The sequence below is a fragment of the Ranitomeya imitator genome, chromosome 6 (genome assembly GCF_032444005.1).
Source record: "Ranitomeya imitator isolate aRanImi1 chromosome 6, aRanImi1.pri, whole genome shotgun sequence".
Lineage (NCBI taxonomy): Eukaryota > Metazoa > Chordata > Amphibia > Anura > Dendrobatidae > Ranitomeya > Ranitomeya imitator.
The window spans coordinates 416,389,082-416,409,107 of NC_091287.1; the positions used below are offsets into that span (position 1 = coordinate 416,389,082).

General features: G+C 40.5%; 1 protein-coding gene across 1 annotated transcript in view; it reads left to right on the forward strand.

Moving 5' to 3' along the window:
- Nucleotides 1-20,026, forward strand: part of ASXL3 (ASXL transcriptional regulator 3) — a 186,867-nt gene that overhangs the window by 144,959 nt on the left and 21,882 nt on the right. Inside the window, exons 10-12 of the mRNA XM_069731268.1 lie at nucleotides 4,770-4,866; nucleotides 10,531-10,636; nucleotides 14,380-16,282. Coding sequence (XP_069587369.1) covers nucleotides 4,770-4,866; nucleotides 10,531-10,636; nucleotides 14,380-16,282 — 2,106 coding nt within the window. The remainder of the gene's footprint in view (nucleotides 1-4,769; nucleotides 4,867-10,530; nucleotides 10,637-14,379; nucleotides 16,283-20,026) is intronic.

A 20,026-nucleotide genomic window follows, 5' to 3' on the forward strand; every position in this document is an offset into this window, starting at 1 on the left:
TTTTGTGTCACATATCTCTCTGGTTTAACAGAATAAAAATTCAAAATGTGAAAATTGCGAAATTTTCAAAATTTTCGCCAAATTTCCGTGTTTATCACAAATAAATGCAGAATTTATTGACCTAAATTTACCACTAACATGAAGCCCAATATGTCACGAAAAAACAATCTCAGAACCGCTAGGATCCGTTGAAGCGTTCCTGAGTTATTACCTCATAAAGGGACACTGGTCAGAATTGCAAAAAACGGCAAGGTCTTTAAGGTCAAAATAGGCTGGGTCTTGAAGGGGTTAATATAGGGTTTTCATTGTTTCTTGGGATTTCACCTAGCATTTCATTTTCCACCGTGAATACCGTGGAGAAGAAGGTGTTTAATATGTTAGCTTTTTCCTCGTCATCTACAACCATTCTTTCCTCACTATTTTTTAAGGGGCCTACATTTTCAGTTTTTATTCTTTTACTATTGATATAGTTGAAGAACAGTTTGGGATTAGTTTTACTCTCCTTAGCAATGTGCTTCTCTGTTTCCTTTTTGGCAGCTTTAATTAGTTTTTTAGATAAAGTATTTTTCTCCCTATAGTTTTTTAGAGCTTCAATGGTGCCATCCTGTTTTAGTAGTGCAAATGCTTTCTTTTTACTGTTAATTGCCTGTCTTACTTCTTTGTTTAGCCACATTGGGTTTTTCCTATTTCTAGTCCTTTTATTCCCACAAGGTATAAACCGCTTACACTGCCTATTTAGGATGTTCTTAAACATTTCCCATTTATTATCTGTATTCTCATTTCTGAGGATATTGTCCCAGTCTACCAGATTAAGGGCATCTCTAAGCTGTTCAAACTTTGCCTTCCTAAAGTTCAATGTTTTTGTGACTCCCTGACAAGTCCCCCTAGTGAAAGACAGGTGAAACTGCACAATATTGTGGTCGCTATTTCCTAAATGCCCAACCACCTGCAGATTTGTTATTCTGTCAGGTCTATTAGATAGTATTAGGTCTAAAAGTGCTGCTCCTCTGGTTGGATTCTGCACCAATTGTGAAAGATAATTTTTCTTGGTTATTAGCAGAAACCTGTTGCCTTTATGGGTTTCACAGGTTTCTGTTTCCCAGTTAATATCCGGGTAGTTAAAGTCCCCCATAACCAGGACCTCATTATGGGTTGCAGCTTCATCTATCTGCTTTAGAAGTAGACTTTCCATGGTTTCTGTTATATTTGGGGGTTTGTAACAGACCCCAATGAGAATTTTGTTACCATTTTTCCCTCCATGAATTTCGACCCATATGGACTCGACATCCTCATTCCCTTCGCTAATATCCTCCCTTAAAGTGGACTTTAGACAAGACTTTACATAGAGACAAACCCCTCCTCCTCTCCGATTTTTACGATCCTTTCTAAACAGTCTGTAACCCTGTAAGTTAACTGCCCAGTCATAGCTTTCATCTAACCATGTCTCGGTTATTCCCACTATGTCAAAGTTACCTGTAGATATTTCTGCTTCTAGTTCTTCCATCTTGTTTGTCAGGCTTCTGGCGTTTGCGAGCATGCAGTTTAGAGGATTTTGTTTTGTTCCAATCTCCTCGCTGTGGATTGGTTTAGAAATGTTCTTACCTCCCTTCTGAGTATGTTTTCCTGGGTCGTCTTTGTTCGAGTCTAATGTTTTTCTTCCCGTCCCCTCTTCTTCTAGTTTAACGCCCTCCTGATGAGTGTAGCGAGTCTTCTGGCGAATGTGTGTTTCCCAGGTTTGTTGAGGTGTAGTCCGTCTCTGGCGAGGAGTCCATCATACCAGTAATTCACACCGTGGTCCAGGAATCCAAATCCTTGTTGTCTGCACCATCGTCTTAGCCAGTTGTTTGCATCAAGGATTACGGTATTTTATTTGCTGGTATAAATAAATTCAGAAAAAAATACAATTGTCTCAAAATGGCGCAAGCCGCACCTGTGCAGGAGCATCTGTCGGCGATCTGTTAGATGCTACTGCGCAGGCGCCAGTGACACCACCTTGCTAGAGAAAAAAAAATAGTTTCCACCAAGGTGGCGCCTCTAAGTCTCCACAGTAGCATATATCGGATCGCCGAAACATGCTACTGGGCTGGCGCGGACAGCACCATTTTGAAAAAGAATGTTTTTTGTTTTTTTCAATTTATTTATTCCAGCAAATAAAATAATTTAATACACATGCGATCATGCTGCAGCACAGGCGCCATCACCTGCCTCCTGAAAGTGATTTTTTTTTCTTCAATATACATAATATTCATTATGTAAACTAGGGGGCCGATCAGTGTAGGGTGAGTGACCTGTCAGAAGCCATACTGATGAATACCTAAGCAGAGCACCACATGAAGCCCCCCCAGGCCGCCCCGAAGCACAGGCATATCATTAACTCAAAACTGAAAGTATAGAAGACAACAACCATAAGACGGATTTCATCAACCAAGGTATCATTGTAATCGGTATATAATCAGCAGCGCAGTTATGATCCTACATGAATTGTCAATCTTTCAGTACATTTCGAAGAACAATTGAGGCAATTCCTTTAAAGAGAATATGTCAGTAGGTTTTGGTATGTAATCTGAGAGCAGCATGAGAGGGGAAAATAACCTGATTCCAGTGATGTGTCACCTACTGTGCTCCTTGTTGCAGTTTCAATAAATTCACTCTTTTATTAGTAGGAGAATATCATTAGAGCTTTCTATCACTAGAGCTTGATTAGTAGCTTTCTGCCTATGCACAGTGCACAATCCTTTCCATCATATTTACTAAATGTTTCTTTTTACCCCAATCTCATTAGGTTTTGTAGCTGAATTTGTCTTTGCTATTGAGCAAACAAGACCGTATTTATTATGGGAGAAAAACTCCATGTAATGTTCTATTGTCCTATCATTTTAATGGAGTTTGATTGTTTTTCCTTAATGATTGTTTCTTTCTATGTAAAAATCAGAATCCTGACCCCAATCCTCTGTTGCAGTGTGCATTCCACCAGTAAGACAGCAATGTAATAAAGGGAATGTGTGTCCAATTAACCATTAGTGTAATGCGTTTGCAGGCTATCTAACGGCTCGGCTGGGTTTTGGGCCCTTTTCACTCCACATTAAGCCTCTGCTTTTGTCTTGGAGGAACAAGTGCTTGAATAACCTGTTTCCATGGCTAAAAGACAACATTACAGATCTATTATTCGTATCTTCTTTATCATTTTTGCTTTACATTTACCTTATACTCCCGTGAAGTAAATTTGTTGCCAAGTTACAGACATTGTCACCTGCTAAAGAACAGATAGAGCACCACAACAGTGTGACCACAAGGTGTCATGCGATCACTCTGAATCCCGCCTGTGCACCTTTAATGCAGCTTGTTGCTTATCCGCGGAACCAACCTCACTCATGCTGATAGAGCATGAGGACTCGTCCACACAAGCATCTAGTCCTGTGCCACGGACCACACAAGCATCTAGTCCTGTGCCACGGACCACACAAGCATCTAGTCCTGTGCCACGGACCACACAAGCATCTAGTCCTGTGCCACGGACCACACAAGCATCTAGTCCCTTGTCACAGACCGACCACACAAGCAACTAGTCCCGTGCCAATTATCAAAAAAGCCTCTTGTCCCGTACCACGGATCACACAAGCCTCTTGTCCCGTACTACACAAGCCTCTTGTCCCGTACCACGGATCACACAAGCCTCTTGTCCCGTACTACACAAGCCTCTTGTCCCGTACTACACAAGCCTCTTGTCCCGTACCACAGACCACACAAGCCTCTTGTCCCGTACCACGGACCACACAAGGAGAACACACGGACTCATTATAGCCAGCGCACCGTTACAAATGGCGGATTTTCCACTAAAACCAATGGTCTGCGATGGGGAAAAAAATCCCAGTATGCACTACTCTGGTCCGTTTAACACACAAGAACAATGAGTGCAATGTAGCCCAGATTCAGCCGGCTGTATTGAAAACCAGGCCAGTCGCATCTGCAAATAGTGTGCTTGTCCGCGTTGTGGATTAGTGCCGGAGCTGCCTTTTACGTTGCATTATTCCGCTCTGGAAATGGACCAAAATAATGCCTGCTGTGTTTTTATTTTAATTTTTTTCCTAGTCAGGGCATTGTTCCTTGTGGAAAAACAGCCATGTATAATGTGACCGTTGCATAGACAGAGCTATTTTGCGCTTGTGTGAATGCTGCCGGAACGGCAGGTTTGGCAGTAGACCGCAATGATGATGAACATACTCTACCGGAGCGGCTCACCAGGTTTTCAATACCAGATTGATAAATCTGAATCCGGTCTACTCTTTTTAAGCAAATTCAAAACTGGAAAAAGTTATGAAATAGGATTAGTCAGAGGAAGATTTTTCCTATTTGACCCTGTGTACTGTTGTAGCTTGTCATCTGTAGGCTCCGTATATATGAAGTGTTGTAACCTCTTAGTACAGCGAAGCCCGCATTGACCAGATCGGGCTCTGTCCTACATTGGGGCATTAATTGTGTCCCATTTTCCAGTGATCTGTTGCATCAGTTATTCCAATGGAAGCAGAGGGCACCAGTCCATTAGGTGTCTGTTTTTAGAACATAAAAATAGGTCCTGTGTGCATATCTCTCTCTTCCATTACAAAAAAATAATGGACCCCATAATCAGTGGGGGGTGTTTCCGTTTGCATAACCAATGCAACTTTTATTTATGTGTCTCTTCCTAAAGCAGACAGACTGTCTGAACGGAGCCTTAGAATATAGAGAAAAATGACATGTAACTTTTAAGACCTTTCCTATTCTCCTTCCAGATGGGAAGTGATGGGACTTTACGCCTTAGTAACTCTGCTCTGAATAATGAGTTCTTTGCATACGCGGCTCAAGGCTGGAAGCAGCGATTGTCAGAAGGTAAATACATTGTTTTACTCTCTTCATTAAAGGGCTTATATATAGATGAATGTGCATACATTACCTAGTTATGGACCTTACTAACGTGCTTGATGTGTAGAAGGTTCTTCAGTCTTCAGCTCCTGGCTCTGGCACCAGGTTTACCACCATTTTGCAAGCACTAGTGTGGTTTACCGGTGTTTTCTGAAGCCTGGAAGACTTGATCTCTAGTAATGGCTATATAAAGTATATGAAATAATGACAAAACAAGGTTTACTTCTTCTGATATTGATCCAGAGGTACGGTAGGTAAAATTAACCCAGTGATCGTTCCCCTTTTTGTCCTCCTAGCTGAGAAACAAAATCTTTTAAAAACCACGTTTACATTTTTATGGGTGTGTTATTAGCTAATGTTGAAGGGGTTGTCCACGTGAACAATTTATTTCTATTGGAAGAAATGAGCTGATGAGGAGGTGTGGCTCTTGTACCAGTGATCAGTAGTAATCCGTAGGGTGTCCTAGTAATGGTGCCATTACAGTTACTGGATTGCCCATGTATCACCAGCACCAACAGGTAGGACCCTAAAGAACAAGACACATTAGGGTTGGTCTCTATTCTGGCCACTTGATACATGTTTAAGATTTCTTAAGGAAATCCCTTTGAAAAGTATTAACCCTTCACACCCCAGCCAGTTTTCGTTCTTGCTTTTGCGCTTTTTCATCACATTGTTCCAAGAGCCGTAGCTTTTTATTTTTCCACCAAATAACAGTTTGGTTTTTTATGGGGCAAGTTGTAGTTTTTAATTATACCAAACCTTTTTCCATACAATCTATTGGGAAAAGGAAAAAAAATCCAAGTATGATGAATTGGTGAAAATAAAAAGCACAGTTCTATAGGTTTTGGGGGGTTTTCTTTTTATGGTGTTCATGGTATCCATGTCAGTAGAATTACTGTAATACCTAACTTTTGATTTATCTTTTTTGTTTGTTAATTGAAGTGGCGAAAAAAAAAATTATTGAAAACATAGTTTTGGGTTTGTGTCAACATTTTTTATAGATCTATATATATTTTTTTTTTTTTTACATTGCTGGAGCTTTGTAAGGGACTTATTTGTGCACTATGAGCTGTAATTTTTGACCCCATTTTGAGGTGCATACAATGTTTGGTCGTTTTTTATTATATTTTTACAGCATTTTACATAAATGTTTAAAGGAGTTGTTCACTACAAGAGCAACCCCATCTCAATCTGAATGTTTGCATCTGTCAAAATAAGAACACTTTTCCTCACCTCCCGTGCTGACACCGTTCCAGTGGTGTCGGCACCTGCATTCCCGGGGCTCACGTGAGGTTGTTACGTCACACGAGCCATGCGCTTAATCAATGTTGACCTCACTGTGTCCGCCTTCAGATGTATTGGTAATCAACAGGTAGTGAAGGCTGTGCCTAGCCGATTACCTCACGTGAGCCCCGGGAACTCAAGTTCCTCCTGCCCTGAGAACATTCAGATTCACGTTGTCATAATAGTGGACCAACCCCATTACTAATGTTATGCTTTGTTAGATATGACTTTTGTGGTCATGGCGATGTTGAATATGTTTTGGTTGTAACAGTTTTTTTCTATATTTTTAACTGGAGAAAAGGAATCAATTTAATTTTTATATTTTTTTTAGATTTAATTTTTTTGTTTCCTTTTTTGCTCCCTATAGGAGACTTGAACATATAATTTCTTGTTCTGTATTCTGCAATTCTACAGAATTGTAGTAAGTAGTGAAAATTATATACTACTTTGAAGCCCAGTCATTGGCTGTGCTTCAAAGGAGTACCAAGATGGCAGTAACAGGGCTTTCAGTAGATCCTCAGATGCCACAGTAACCTATCAGCACCTCCACTCTTGTTGCATGGGACTGATTGAATGCATCACGCAAGCCATTTAGGTGCCACTGTCAATGATTAACAGTGGCGTCTCAATGGTTTAGCAACTGCTATCAGAGCAAGCTCCGGTTGGTGCAGATGAAGGCAGGTGGTAGCTGTGTAACACAGCCAGCATCTGACACGTGAAGCAGGGTCAGCTCCTGAACCCACTCCATACACCCGCATCCAACATGCACTGGTCAAGTATGGAGGATGTCAGGAAGAGGTTAATGTTATTTCATGAATGCGTCGTTGGAGGACACAGGAACCATGGGGTTATATGCTTCCACCTGGAGACTGACATTAAGATTACATCTTGGAAATAAGTCATCTGCTCCAAAACAGCCTACACTGGCCAGTTGACACATAGCTATTTAGCTCATCTTAGTGTCCCCTTAATGAGAATGTTCTCCTTCCTTTAGGCACTTCACCTCTCATCTCCCTGAGAATTTCATACTCGGGCAGGTGTGTTCACAACTCTGCAGCTCTGCGTGTCTCTCACAGCTCTTTTTGGATGCCCCCTATCATCATTCATTGGTTTAGATCTGCCAGTGTGCAACATTAGGCTAAGCTAAAGCGCCTACTTGCCAAGCATGGCACACTGCCTCATGTGGTAGGAGCCTCCTTGGTCATATGCCTCCTGGTGTCTTTTCTTCTATTCCATAGGGGTGCTATTTAGCGTTTAGTCCACATCTTTGCAGTTTTCCTACCTTTTGCGTCCATGGATGTAAGTTTTAGCTGAAGGGTCTTTCATATAAAGATGTATTCATGACACTCGCAATGTTTTAGCGCCATTCAAAGTCTTGTTTATTTTCTTGAAGTGAATACAGGATATAAATTGCAAGAGACAAATGTGCAACAGCAGCAGTAACAATCGCTTCGCGTCTTTAGGGCGATTTGAAGGACTTTGCTGTATAACTTGTCTACCCAGAGCACCACCTCTAACATGTGGATTGCTTATTATACGCCAAAAAGAGTATGGACCTCACATCCAAAAAAAGATGCGTTTATCTAATGCCGCCAGGCAAAAATAAATATTACTGAACATGAGGTTCTTAGTTTAACATTTTGATCAGACTGTATGAAGCCCACTGCCACATCACGGCGAACTTCTCAGTGGGTTCCTATCACCTAAACGGAGTGGAGTTGTGCGCCAACCACAGTCACAGCGACAGTGCGGCGGCAGGGCAGATGGTCTGTTGCCCCACAGCACCCATGCTGCAAGACTGAGTCCCCACCACTCCAGACCGCGCTGCCCCACCAGCACAAAACCACAACAACAATGGCCGCCACACAGCATCTACACCAAATAAAAGGAGCATTGATACTCACCTTCTTCAAGCTCGCCTTCCTCTTGCTGCTTATAACCGACAATGTATAATAGTTCTGACCTATTTTTCTTTGACTGCACTTAGCAGAACAGTACTATAAGTGTTTGTTTCTCGGGTAGTAACCTGAAAGATTGGAATTCCTCCTTCTGCATCACTTGTGTTAGTTTTCCCACCCCAGGGGCTGCTTTAGGACATCTCATGGTTCCTGTGTCCTCCAATGAAATGCCCAAAAAGTTCAGATTTTTGGTACTCACCATAAAGTATCTCTCTCGTATCCGTTATTTGAGGTCACAGCCCCCTTGTTTGGTGGGGGGTGGGATCTTGCTTGTGCTCCTCTTACTGCATTAGGCCGCAGGGTATAACCCCATGGTTTTCGTGTCCCCAATGAAGGCTATGAGAGAGTGATTTTATGGTGAGTACCAAAAATCTTCATTTGGTAGACATCTTCTACTTTGCTGCCCAGCTCATACAGAGTACTACTTTTTTTTTGTACTAGACTAGACATGTGCAAACACTATTTATTCAAATAAACCTGGAATAGTTCTACTCATTTAAAAAAAAAGTGAAAATGATTTATACAATAGGTATATGTAACTTTTCAGAGCTTTAAATCTTACTTGTGATATAGCTCTGTAGTTTGGGTCTTGCGTCAGACCAGTGTAAAATGCAGTATCATTATCTTAGTCTTATATTTAGCTCTCTTTAGTCCCAGTTCTTTGTTATGGCAGATCTCTTAATCTAAGAGTATTTTTAAAGCAATTCTGTCGTCAGTCTGACAATATAATCTGCATACATTATTACATAGATCTCTCAGGCTATGTGCACACGTACAGGTTTTTTCGCGCTAAAAACGCTATAAAAACTCATTAAAAACGCATACATTATGCATTCTATCATTTAGAATGCATTCTGCATGTTTTGTGCACATGGATGCGTTTTTTTCCGCGAAAAAAACGCATCACGGTAAAAAAAATGAGCATGTTCATTATTTTTGCGGATTTTCTGCGTTTTTCCCACAATTCTATGCATTTGGGAAAAAACGCACCAAAACGCGTCAAAATCGCGGTAAAAACGCATGCGGATTTCTGGCAGAAATGTCCGGTTTTTGTCAGGAAAATTTCTGCAAGAAATCCTGACGTGTGCACATACCCTTAGACCTAGTAAGACAGATGTTTATTTTTTTTCACATTACGTACATGTTAGAATGGCTGCATACGTTTGATATTGAAATGAGTATTGTTATGTTAAGCTATAGAGTGAGAGCGCTCATGAGTCCAAGCATATTCAGTCTCTGGCCACCCAGCCTGATTGACAGCTGCAGCTTGTACGTAGAGTGAGGTCTCCACAGCAGGACGGAGAAAGGACACTTAAAATTGATCATTCAGACTGGATGAAGTGGGGGTAGATTGAATTGAAACTTATTGTTATACAGCCATTCCAACATGAATTTTTTAAATATATGTAGTAAGTGCACCAGCCTCATCAGACTTTATAGATCTATTTGATAATGTAAATCAATAATTGGAAATATAAACCCTTATCAATATCATATAAATAACAATTCTTGGAAGTACCCAAAATACAACATATCAAACCTATTACCAAGTAGTACTGTAAATAATGTCTACTAAATCAAGTTAATTTTAAATCTGCAGCTTTATTATTAAATCAATTAAGCACAACACTACAAACCATCAAAAAAAAAATCCATAAAAGACCCTTAAAGGCTACGTTCACATTAGCGTCGCGTCGCAGCGGCGACGCACGGAAAAACGCGCGCAAAAACGCGCGCGTTTTGCGACGCGTGCGTCGTTTTTTGCCGAAATCGGACGCAAGAAAAATGCAACTTGTAGCGTTTTCTTGCGTCCGACGCTAGCGTCTAAAACGACGCACGTGTCGGAAAACGCGTGCAAAAAGACGCACGCGTCCCCTATGTTAAACATAGGGGCGCGTCGCCGCTGCGTCGCCGACGCAACAGCGACGCACATTAGCGTAACGCTAATGTGAACGTAGCCTTAAACAGACACAAAAGGACAGTGTGGTTATACATGATTAGATACATCAATATAATTCATATATCACAAGTTAACATTATAAAGTGTAGAGGTGTAGATATACTCTCATCTAGTTCATTAGCTGAAAACTTTATCCATACAAAATGTAAAAATATAGCTCAGTGAGGGTTAGCTGAACGATCCGTATACAATTAGTATGCAACAGATTTCTGACATTAGCATAGATTTTCGCGGAAAAAAACGCATCATGTGCACAAAACATGCAGAATTCATTCTAAATGATGGGATGCTTATTGTATGGGGTTTTTTTTGCGGTTTTATAGCGTTTTTATCGGGGAAAACTGCAATAAAACCGCAACGTGTGCACACAGCCTAAATATAGAAATTCTTGAGATATAACTTTTATTTCTTTCCATATATTTCTTGCAGGAGAGTTCACTCCAGAAATGCAGATGCGCATTAGACAAGAAATTGAAAAAGAGAAGAAAACAGAAGTTTGGAAAGAACGATTCTTTGAAAGGTTTTATGGCGAAAAGTAAGAAATAATGTAAAAAAAAAAAAAAATATTCTAGTAGCCTAAATCTCTGCATAGTAACTTTATTTTTTAGTCGATGGAATCCGTTTATAAGGCTGAATATAAAATGTACTTGGACCCCTATAAAAAGAGCACAAGGGCAAACACTGCCCTCACTCTTTTCCCCTATTGGTCCTTAGTGGTTCTGTCCTAGAATGTTCTAGTTTTTCTATATATTAATAGGTTTATCTTTTTATTTTGTAGTTTCAATCTCCTAGTTAAACTCATTTAGAGAAATTGTCACCATGATTTTGCAATGTATAATAAAGACAAGGCTGTAATACTGATACATTGATACATTTGGTGAAGAAATCCACTTTGTTGTTCTTCTTTAACCCCTTCTTTTCTGTCCACATAGACATATGAGGGCTTGTTTTTTGCGGGACGAGTTATACTTTTGAATGACACCATTCATTTTACCACATGCCTTATTCGAAAACGGGGAAAAAAATTCCAAGTGCAGTGAAATTGTGAGGAAAAACACATTTCTGACTTTTTTTGGGGGGAACTGTTTTTACAGTGTACATTTTGTGGTAAAAATGACCCTGCAATATGATTCTCCTCATCAATACAATTATGGTGATACCTAACATGTCCAGATTTTTTTTTCACCACTAGAATTATTAAAAAAAAAAAAAAAAAGTTTTCAAAAACAATTTTTGGAGTTGTCGCCATATTCTGAGACTCGTAACATTTTTAATAGCTAAATAGATTTTGCTGTACATGGGTCAGCTGTACACTGGGTCTTCGCCTCCAGTCTGTGAATGACAGGTCACTGGTGAGATTTCAGTCAGAGGAGGCCGGTCCGTCAAAAATTGGAAGTAGGCAGAGAAGCTGAGGAATCACAAACAGGGAGGAGAAGACCCAGTGTGCAGTCCAACCCATGTACAGAAAAACCTACTTGGCAGAAAGCCTCAAATGGTGATTAACCCATTCACAACATGTGCCGTATATACACGGCGCAAGTCAGAAGCAGGTCTATGAAGCGGGCTCATGCATCGAGCCCGCCCCATACCCAGCAGGCAATGGCCGTGTATTACAGCCATGACTTGCCTAATTAGTAGAGCACTTTAAATGGTGACTAAAAAAGAACAAAATGGATTTCTAAACAAAAGGTATTTAATTTAATCTACACCACCATTACAGAAATGTCTTTACATTACAAAATCATGCTGATGGGTTTTCTTTAAAGAAGATCTTTCAAGTGTTTGAGCACATTAGAATGGCTTCTGTGTGGAATAGTGGCAGCAGAGCTGAATAAAACATGAGTTTTAATTTATGATGAGTCCACCTGGGCGTTACTAGTTTTTTTTTTTTTGTTTAGTTTTTTTTTTCCTCTGGGGTGTACTTCTTCCTCTGTATGATGTTGACCATTTATAAGCAGACAGCATTATACAAGGAGGGGAAACACCCCCCCTCCCCCCCCAACAATAGCTTAGAAAATGTTTTTTACTGCATGAGACATGTAATGATAGACAGTCCTCTCTCCTTCCTGATGTCACTGTGGATTGATTATAAGTAGCGGTACGAGAGCAGAGATGTTTGAGTACCAATATTTCTCCAGCTTTCACCTCACTGCAGTCAGTGATACAGCAGGGCTGACAGCGCTGTGAGAGGAGAGCTGCAGCTGCATTTGTAATCAGTTTTCTGATTCCAGCATTTTGTAATCGCACACAGCTCTGCAGTGAGATCAGTGAGGAGAACAGACTGTCATTACTTAAAGTGTCTCTGGTAACGGCCAGTTGGGCTTCAGATAAATTGTAACCTGAACTTTGCAAGCTAATATCTCCACAATGGAGAGGATAAATTAAAAAATGAAAGCTATGTTTTCCTCAGCTCTGCAGTCACTTTTCCATGATGTGGCAGTTTAACATGCTAAAACTGGTGAAATATCCTGTATAAATAATTAATATACAAATGTAAGGTGAACACTAAATTACTAAATTTAGTGGAATTTCATGTGTTCTTCCAATCTACAAAAGTTAAACTCGCCTGTAGTTTGCTGTTGAGCTGAGTGGGGTTTATCTTTTTGAAAACATAATAGGTAGCACTGACCTCGTCACACTCAATGCTACTCTCCAATAAATAAATCTCCCGGTTTTTGACACTATACAATGAGAGCCTCTCATACATTAAGCTTTATTTACAACCAGCAGAAAAGCCTTTGAATAGTTTGTATGAGATTTGAGGACTTCTTTTATTATCCAGACACTGCTGCCATTCCCAAATTATTGTCTGTGTGTTCCCCTCTGTTACAATGTACCAGCAAGTCACTTTTTCCATTATCTGGATTCCCCCATGAGTGTGTAATCAAACAGAAGGAGGGACGGAGTTGGAATGTCCCCTGTGCTGTTTTGAGATTGTAGAAAAATATATCTTGCTACTTTCAGGGACTGGAAAGCTAACCCATTTCTCCCCCTAATTATGGATGCTGAATGGTGGGCTGATGAAACATTGTAACACTGAGGCCAGCACCCAGACATTAGGTTATGGTCCATTTAGACAGGACGACTTTGGTCCGTTAACAATTGCTGATCGTTACTGGTTTATGGGCTTATTTACACAGAACATGAATACTAATGGGAACTGGACAAACATGGCATCATATTATCGGCAGCATATCCTGTTTACACTGGAATAATGATGATTTATATGCTGGCATAAACCAGTTATCCTAACATGCACCGATAATCGAAAACGATCACTCTTACGAATGCTCGCTTCACATTTCTCTCCACTTGTAAATGGACTTGCATAGATGGCTGTAGTGTCTGGAAAAGTACAGAGATTTGGAAGATTTTTTTTCCCCCAATGGATGTTTCTATCTTTAAAGTGCAGATCATTTACTTGAGTAGCAGATGTGTGAGAAAAACACATATCTATTTATTTTTAATTATTTTACAACCATGTTAATAATTGTTTAATGCAAAGTACTTATACAGCTTTCTTAAAGTGAATCGGTCTCCTCGCAAAGCACTATTTACCTTCAGATATAGGGTTAATCTGCAGGTAAGTAGCGTTACAATGCTGCCCGGCACCTCACTGAAGGGGCAGCAGTCAGGAGAAAATGAAATCATTTCCTCCCTGGAGCTGGCAGCTTTCCGTCTTGGGGGCAGCACAGAGTAGTCACCACCCACTATACTATGAGCGGAGGCTGTAAGCGGACCCCGCGACTTTGATTGACGGCTGGCTCTGCAGCACATCTCTTGAGATTGAGTTGTCAATAAAAGTACTGAGGCATACAGTCACCGCTCATATTCTAATGGATGGTTCTGTGAGCGGTGTCTGTAGTTGCTCCATGCATACTCACATGACTGAAAGCCGGCGGCTCCTGGGAGAATAGAAGTTCATTTTCTCCCTATAACCACATTTTCAGTTAAGCGGCCTGGCAGCATTGTACCGCTATTTACTTGCAGATTAATCCTATATCTCCAAGTAAATACAGTTTTCGAAGGTGATAAGTTCCCTTTACATTTAGAATTGAAGGCTGTAAGTTTTTTCAGATTTTTTTCACAGCTACAAGTGCTTTTTCTGTGCGACTTTATTTACATCAAATAGAAAACTCTTTAAACATTGATTGAACTAGTGTTATAGAAAAGGCTACATGTTTATTTTTAGAGGAATTCTCTTTTACGTTTTTAATCAACAGATTTGTAAAGGCAGACTGTATTGGATGTCAGATGTTTTTTTTTTTTCTTTCTCAGGTCGGGAATGTCAAAAGAAGAATCTTTACAACTGACTTCTGGGCAAAACAGCAGTGAAGATGAAAGCAGCTCTCTAGAAACCTCTCTCAACTTGCCAGGGCCATCTGCCCAATTTGAGAACAGTTCACCAGCTAGTAATGAAACACCAGTGATGTTAGAAACTGAAGTTATTGAAGAAACTGTGTGTAATATGGATCAAATTCCATCCAAAGACATCACTGGAGAAACTGCACTGGAAGAGATACTGATATCTGAAGTATCAGTCATACATGAGGAAGTTGCTGAAGAAGTCGAAACAACCATTTGTGAATGCCAAGAAGATGAGGATAAAGCTGAGATTGAAATATGTGAAGAAGTAACAGATCAGGATCCAGACGTAGAGGAAAAAGAGTTGCCTCCAGAAGATGTGGAGTCTTGTGTTGTCATGGAAGATGAGATGTTACCTGTTGTGGATGAAAAAGCAGAAGAAGTAAAAAGCGAAGACCATCAAGATATAGTGTTGGAAGTTGCAAATGATTTACATGAATGCAGGTCTCCATCACCTGTGGTATCTCAGAATTCACCCATTGAGGAATCTGGGCAGGAGACGACACCAGTTGAAGATCCAATTGAATCAGAGAGTGATGCTCCCAAAGCTGCCTCTGATTCATTAGGTGCAGAAGAGGTCGCTCCTGTTGAAATGGAACTAATCAGTGAACCAGATGGACAATTCTCTGAATCTGCATGTATTTCTGAGACCTCATTTTCTTCTCAAAGTCCAGAAGAAGCATGTGCTAGTCTGACTTCACCAGGAGGCGACATGCAGTCTGCTTCAGAGGAACCTTATACACCTGCATCTGTAGAAGCTGCTTTTCTGTCTGAGGTTTCAAGCTTTGATAATGCGGAAACAGAAAGTCAGCAAAAACCTTTGACTGAAAGCCCACCAACCTCTGTTGCTTCAGATGCTTCACCTCTCTCCAATTCCCCTGTCTTATCAGAACCATCTCCTTGCTCTAACCATCCTCTGACACCTGAAGCTTCGCCAGCATCAAATTTGCCGTTAACTTCAGAAGCATCTCCAATGTCAGATGTACCTTTAATATCAGAAACCTCCTCAGTGTCTTCCTTAGCACTGACTTCTGAAACCGGGCATGCACCAAATGCACCCGCTATTTCTGATGCATCATCTGGGTATAGTCCTGCACCTAATGAACATCATCTGCTCCAGCAAGAAAGCTCCCCCACAACTTCTGATGAATCACAGTCTCCTTCCAAGGATGAGACTGATGGTTATTCAGAGGCATCCCAAGCAGACACTGTTGGCACTGAACATGAAAGCTCAGAAACTATTAAGTATAATTCAGCAACCCCAAACTCTGATATTTCACTGTCTGAAGACAACCAGAAGCACTGTAATTCGGAAAGAGACCATGAGAAACCAAATGTAGCATCGCCACCCCGCTTATCACCTCCAGACACCATAACTATTAAAAACCATTCAAGCCATTATCGTATTGTTGAGAAAAAGTATTCATCCCCTTCAAGAGAAGGATTTCAGGGAACATACTGTAGGAATAATGAGTCTGTTCACTCAAAGTGTCACGAGAAACTATATTCCACCTCATTAGAAGTGTCTGGATATTATGAATCTACAAGAAGTAAATCTCACAAGCAGCAAGGAAGTTCTCAAAGTCGGCCTGACAGTTCTCATTTTAAGTCATACGACCATAGTAAACAGTCTGAGGCGGTTTGTCGAGAACCTGAGATTTCTAAGCGAAAAACTGCAGAGCAACACAGTTTTGGTAACTATAAGGAAAAAAGACCAAGAATAGATGATGATCACCATAGTAAAACATCTTCAATATCAAGTCAGTCTGAGCGAGAACATCCACCTAGGGAAGAGCCCCGCGTTCCACCTCTCAAGGTAAGATGACTGATAATGTTCAGATTTTTTTTGTATCTGTCAATCAGCCCTATAACTGACTAAACTATTTTTATATAGTCTTTATTGGTCTTGAATAATAAGTTATTGGCAAAATGTTAAATTCTTCTGTTTTTATATAAATACAATCAATTTCTACAGTTGTGTTTTAATCCAAATGTTAATAGTTCACCCTTTCTGTAAATGGTTGTATCCCTGCATCTTAATAACACACTTTGGCCGCAGTGGGATGTGTGTGTCCTAATGATAATGTGAGAGGAGAAGCTTCACCATCACTGCAGGAGCTTAGCTGTGATTGACTTCTGGACTCCCACTGTAACCGCCAGTATCACAGGAACCACCTGGTCTGATCGGTTAACATCTTACTTGCTGCCATCGATAGTGATGTTGGCATCCGAGTCACGTATCCAAATTAAGGGCACTCTTTTTAATTCTGTCACTGCATTACGATCACTTATTTTAACATGGCAGTCTGTGGTCTCTAAGGTAGCCAAGGGCTGTCCAGTATTTGTGGTGGTTGAGGCATACCATAGTTACAGTATGTCTAAAAAGAGGTTTGTGCATTTTATTTCACATAAAAATGTTCTAATAATTGTTATTGCTACTATGCTTTATGCTCATATGTATAAAGAAATGAAAATTGCTTAGTTTGCCAAAAATGCAATTTTCAGTTCGGAAAATCACTCCATTGTTCCGGCCACCAGGTGCTTTGCTGTCCATTGCTCCCTGACCAGTCTAATCTCTCTGGCAGTAGAAACACTGAGATTACATAGAGTTGGGAGCAGGCCTTTTTCTCAACAATCTATTTCCTCTTGCTCACCTCTTTTGTTAAAAGGAGTGTATCCAAATCGGGACTAGTAAAACTGGTATGTGTTTTTGTTTTGTTTTTTTTGTAACTACATTGCATGCTGGGACTAACAAAAATAATGAAATGGGCAAACCTGATGTACAGCATGTTAGATTCGATTTACTTCAATAAGAGGTGAGTAGCAGCCAATACACAGTGAATGGAGCTTTGCTCTTCAGCTCCATTCACTGTTTACATCTGGCCACTGTCGGAGCTGAAAACAGCTGATCAGTGGGATAGCTAGGAAAGGGCCTGACATCTGAAATTGGTGACCTAACCTTAGGACAGGTGATCAATAAAGTAAAGTTAGAAAACTCTTAACTGTTTAAATGATGTATTTATATAGCTGCATTCTATATGATTCTTGATTGCTAACAAGTCAAATTAGTGACAGCTCTAAGAGCAAACCTCATATACAGTACAGACCAAAAGTTTGGACACACCTCATTTAAAGATTTTTCTGTTTTTTCATGACTATGAACATTGTACATTCACACTGAAGGCATCAAAACTATGAATTAACACATGTAAAATTATGTACTTAACAAAAAAGTGTGAAACAACTGAAATTATGTCTTATATTCTAGGTTCTTCAAAGTAGCCACCTTTTGCTTTGATGACTGCTTTGCACACTCTTGACATTCTCTTGATGAGCTTCAAGAGGTAGTGACCGGGGATGGTTTTCACTTCACAGGTGTGACCTGTCAGGTTTAATAAGTGGGATTTCTTGCCCAATAAATGGGGTTGGGACCATCAGTTGTGTTGTGCAGAAGTCTGGTGGATACACAGCTGATAGTCCTACTGAATATACTGTTAGAATTTGTATTATGGCGAGAAAAAAGCAGCTAAGTAAAGAAAAACGAGTGGCTATCATTACTTTAAAGGGAACCTGTCACCCCGTTTTTTCAGTATGAGATAAAAATACTGTTAAATAGGGCCTGACCTGTGCGTTACTATAGTGTATTTTGTGTACCCTGATTCCCCACCTATGCTGCCGAAATAACTTACCAAAGTCGACGTTTTCGCCTGTCAATCAGGCTGGTCTGGTCAGATGGGCATGGTGACATCGCTGTTTCTTCCCCCAGATCTTGCATATCTTTCCGTTGGTGGCGTAGTGGTTTGCGCATGCCCAACTTCTGAATCCACTGCGCAGGCGAAGAAAAAACACGCGATCGGCGCTCTTTCCCTGGTGATCGGTGGGGGCAGCCATCTTCCTGAGGCGGCGCGTGCGCATATGGAGTCCTCTGCTGCCCGGGGCTTCAGAAAAATGGCCGCGGGATACCGTGCGTGTGCAGATGGAGATCGCGTTGGCCATTTTCCTGAAGTCGAGTTTATTACCCATAACCGGCTTATATTCAACAACTACTTGTAAATGATGAAGGTCACAATTGACCGAAACATTTTCCTGTGTTTACTACAATCAATTTTTCCTGCTTCATCTCACCTAAAGTTGAGTGCTAGGTCTCTTACTATTGGTTTCCACCGTGAAGCATGGAGGAGGAGGTGTGATGGTGTGGGGGTGCTTTGCTGGTGACACTGTTGGGGATTTATTCAAAACAAGCTGAAGAGCCCGGCATGGCCTGGGCATAGTAAATATCTGTGGTTAGTTATAGCACCTCACTTCTCTTATTTTCCCATCACGCCTCTCATTTTCCCCCTCACATCTCTCATTTTCTCCCTCACTCCTCTCATTCCCCCTAACACTTGTCATTTCAACCTCACATCTGTCATTTTCTGATCACTCCACTATTTTTCCTCACTCCTCTCATTTTGCACTCACACCTTTTCATTTTCACCTCACACCTCTCATTTTCACCTCATTACCTCAGTATATACATGTTTGTCATCTCCCTTATATTTAGTATACATCTGTATGTCATCTCCTGTATATAGTATATACCTGTATGTCATCTCCCCTGTATATAGTATATACCTGCTGTGTGTCATCTCCCCTATATATAGTATATACCTGAATGTCATCTCCTTCTATATATAGTATATACCTGTATGTCATCTCCTGTATATAGTATATACGTGTGTCATCTCCCCTGTATATAGTATATATCTGTGTGTCATCTCCTCCTGTATATAGTATATACCTGCATGTCATCTTCTATATATAGCATATACCTGTATGTCATCTCCTCCTGTATATAGTATATACCTGTGTCATCTCCCCTGTATATAGTATATATCTGTGTGTCATCTCCTCCTGTATATAGTATATACCTGCATGTCATCTTCTATATATAGCATATACCTGTATGTCATCTCCTGTATATAGTATATACCTGTATGTCATCTCCTCCTGTATATATATGTACCTGCATGTCATCTCCTCCTCTATATAGTATATACCTGTGTGTCATCTCTCCTGTATATAGTATATATCTGTGTCATCTCCCCTGTATATAGTATATACCTGTGTGTCATCTCCTCCTGTATTAGACCTCGTTCACACGTTATTTGCTCAGTATTTTTACCTCAGTATTTGTAAGCTAAATTGGCAGCCTGATAAATCCCCAGCCAACAGGAAGCCCTCCCCCTGGCAGTATATATTAGCTCACACATACACATAATAGACAGGTCATGTGACTGACAGCTGCCGTATTTCCTATATGGTACATTTGTTGCTCTTGTAGTTTGTCTGCTTATTAATCAGATTTTTATTTTTGAAGGATAATACCAGACTTGTGTGTGTTTTAGGGCGAGTTTCGTTTGTCAATTTGTGTGTGTTGAGTTGCGTGTGGCGACATGCATGTAGCGACTTTTGTGAGATGAGTTTTGAGTGGCAACATGCGTGTAGCAACTTTTTGTGTGTCGAGTTGCATGTGACAGGTTAGTGTAGCAAGTTGTGTGCAGCAAGTTTTGCGCATGGC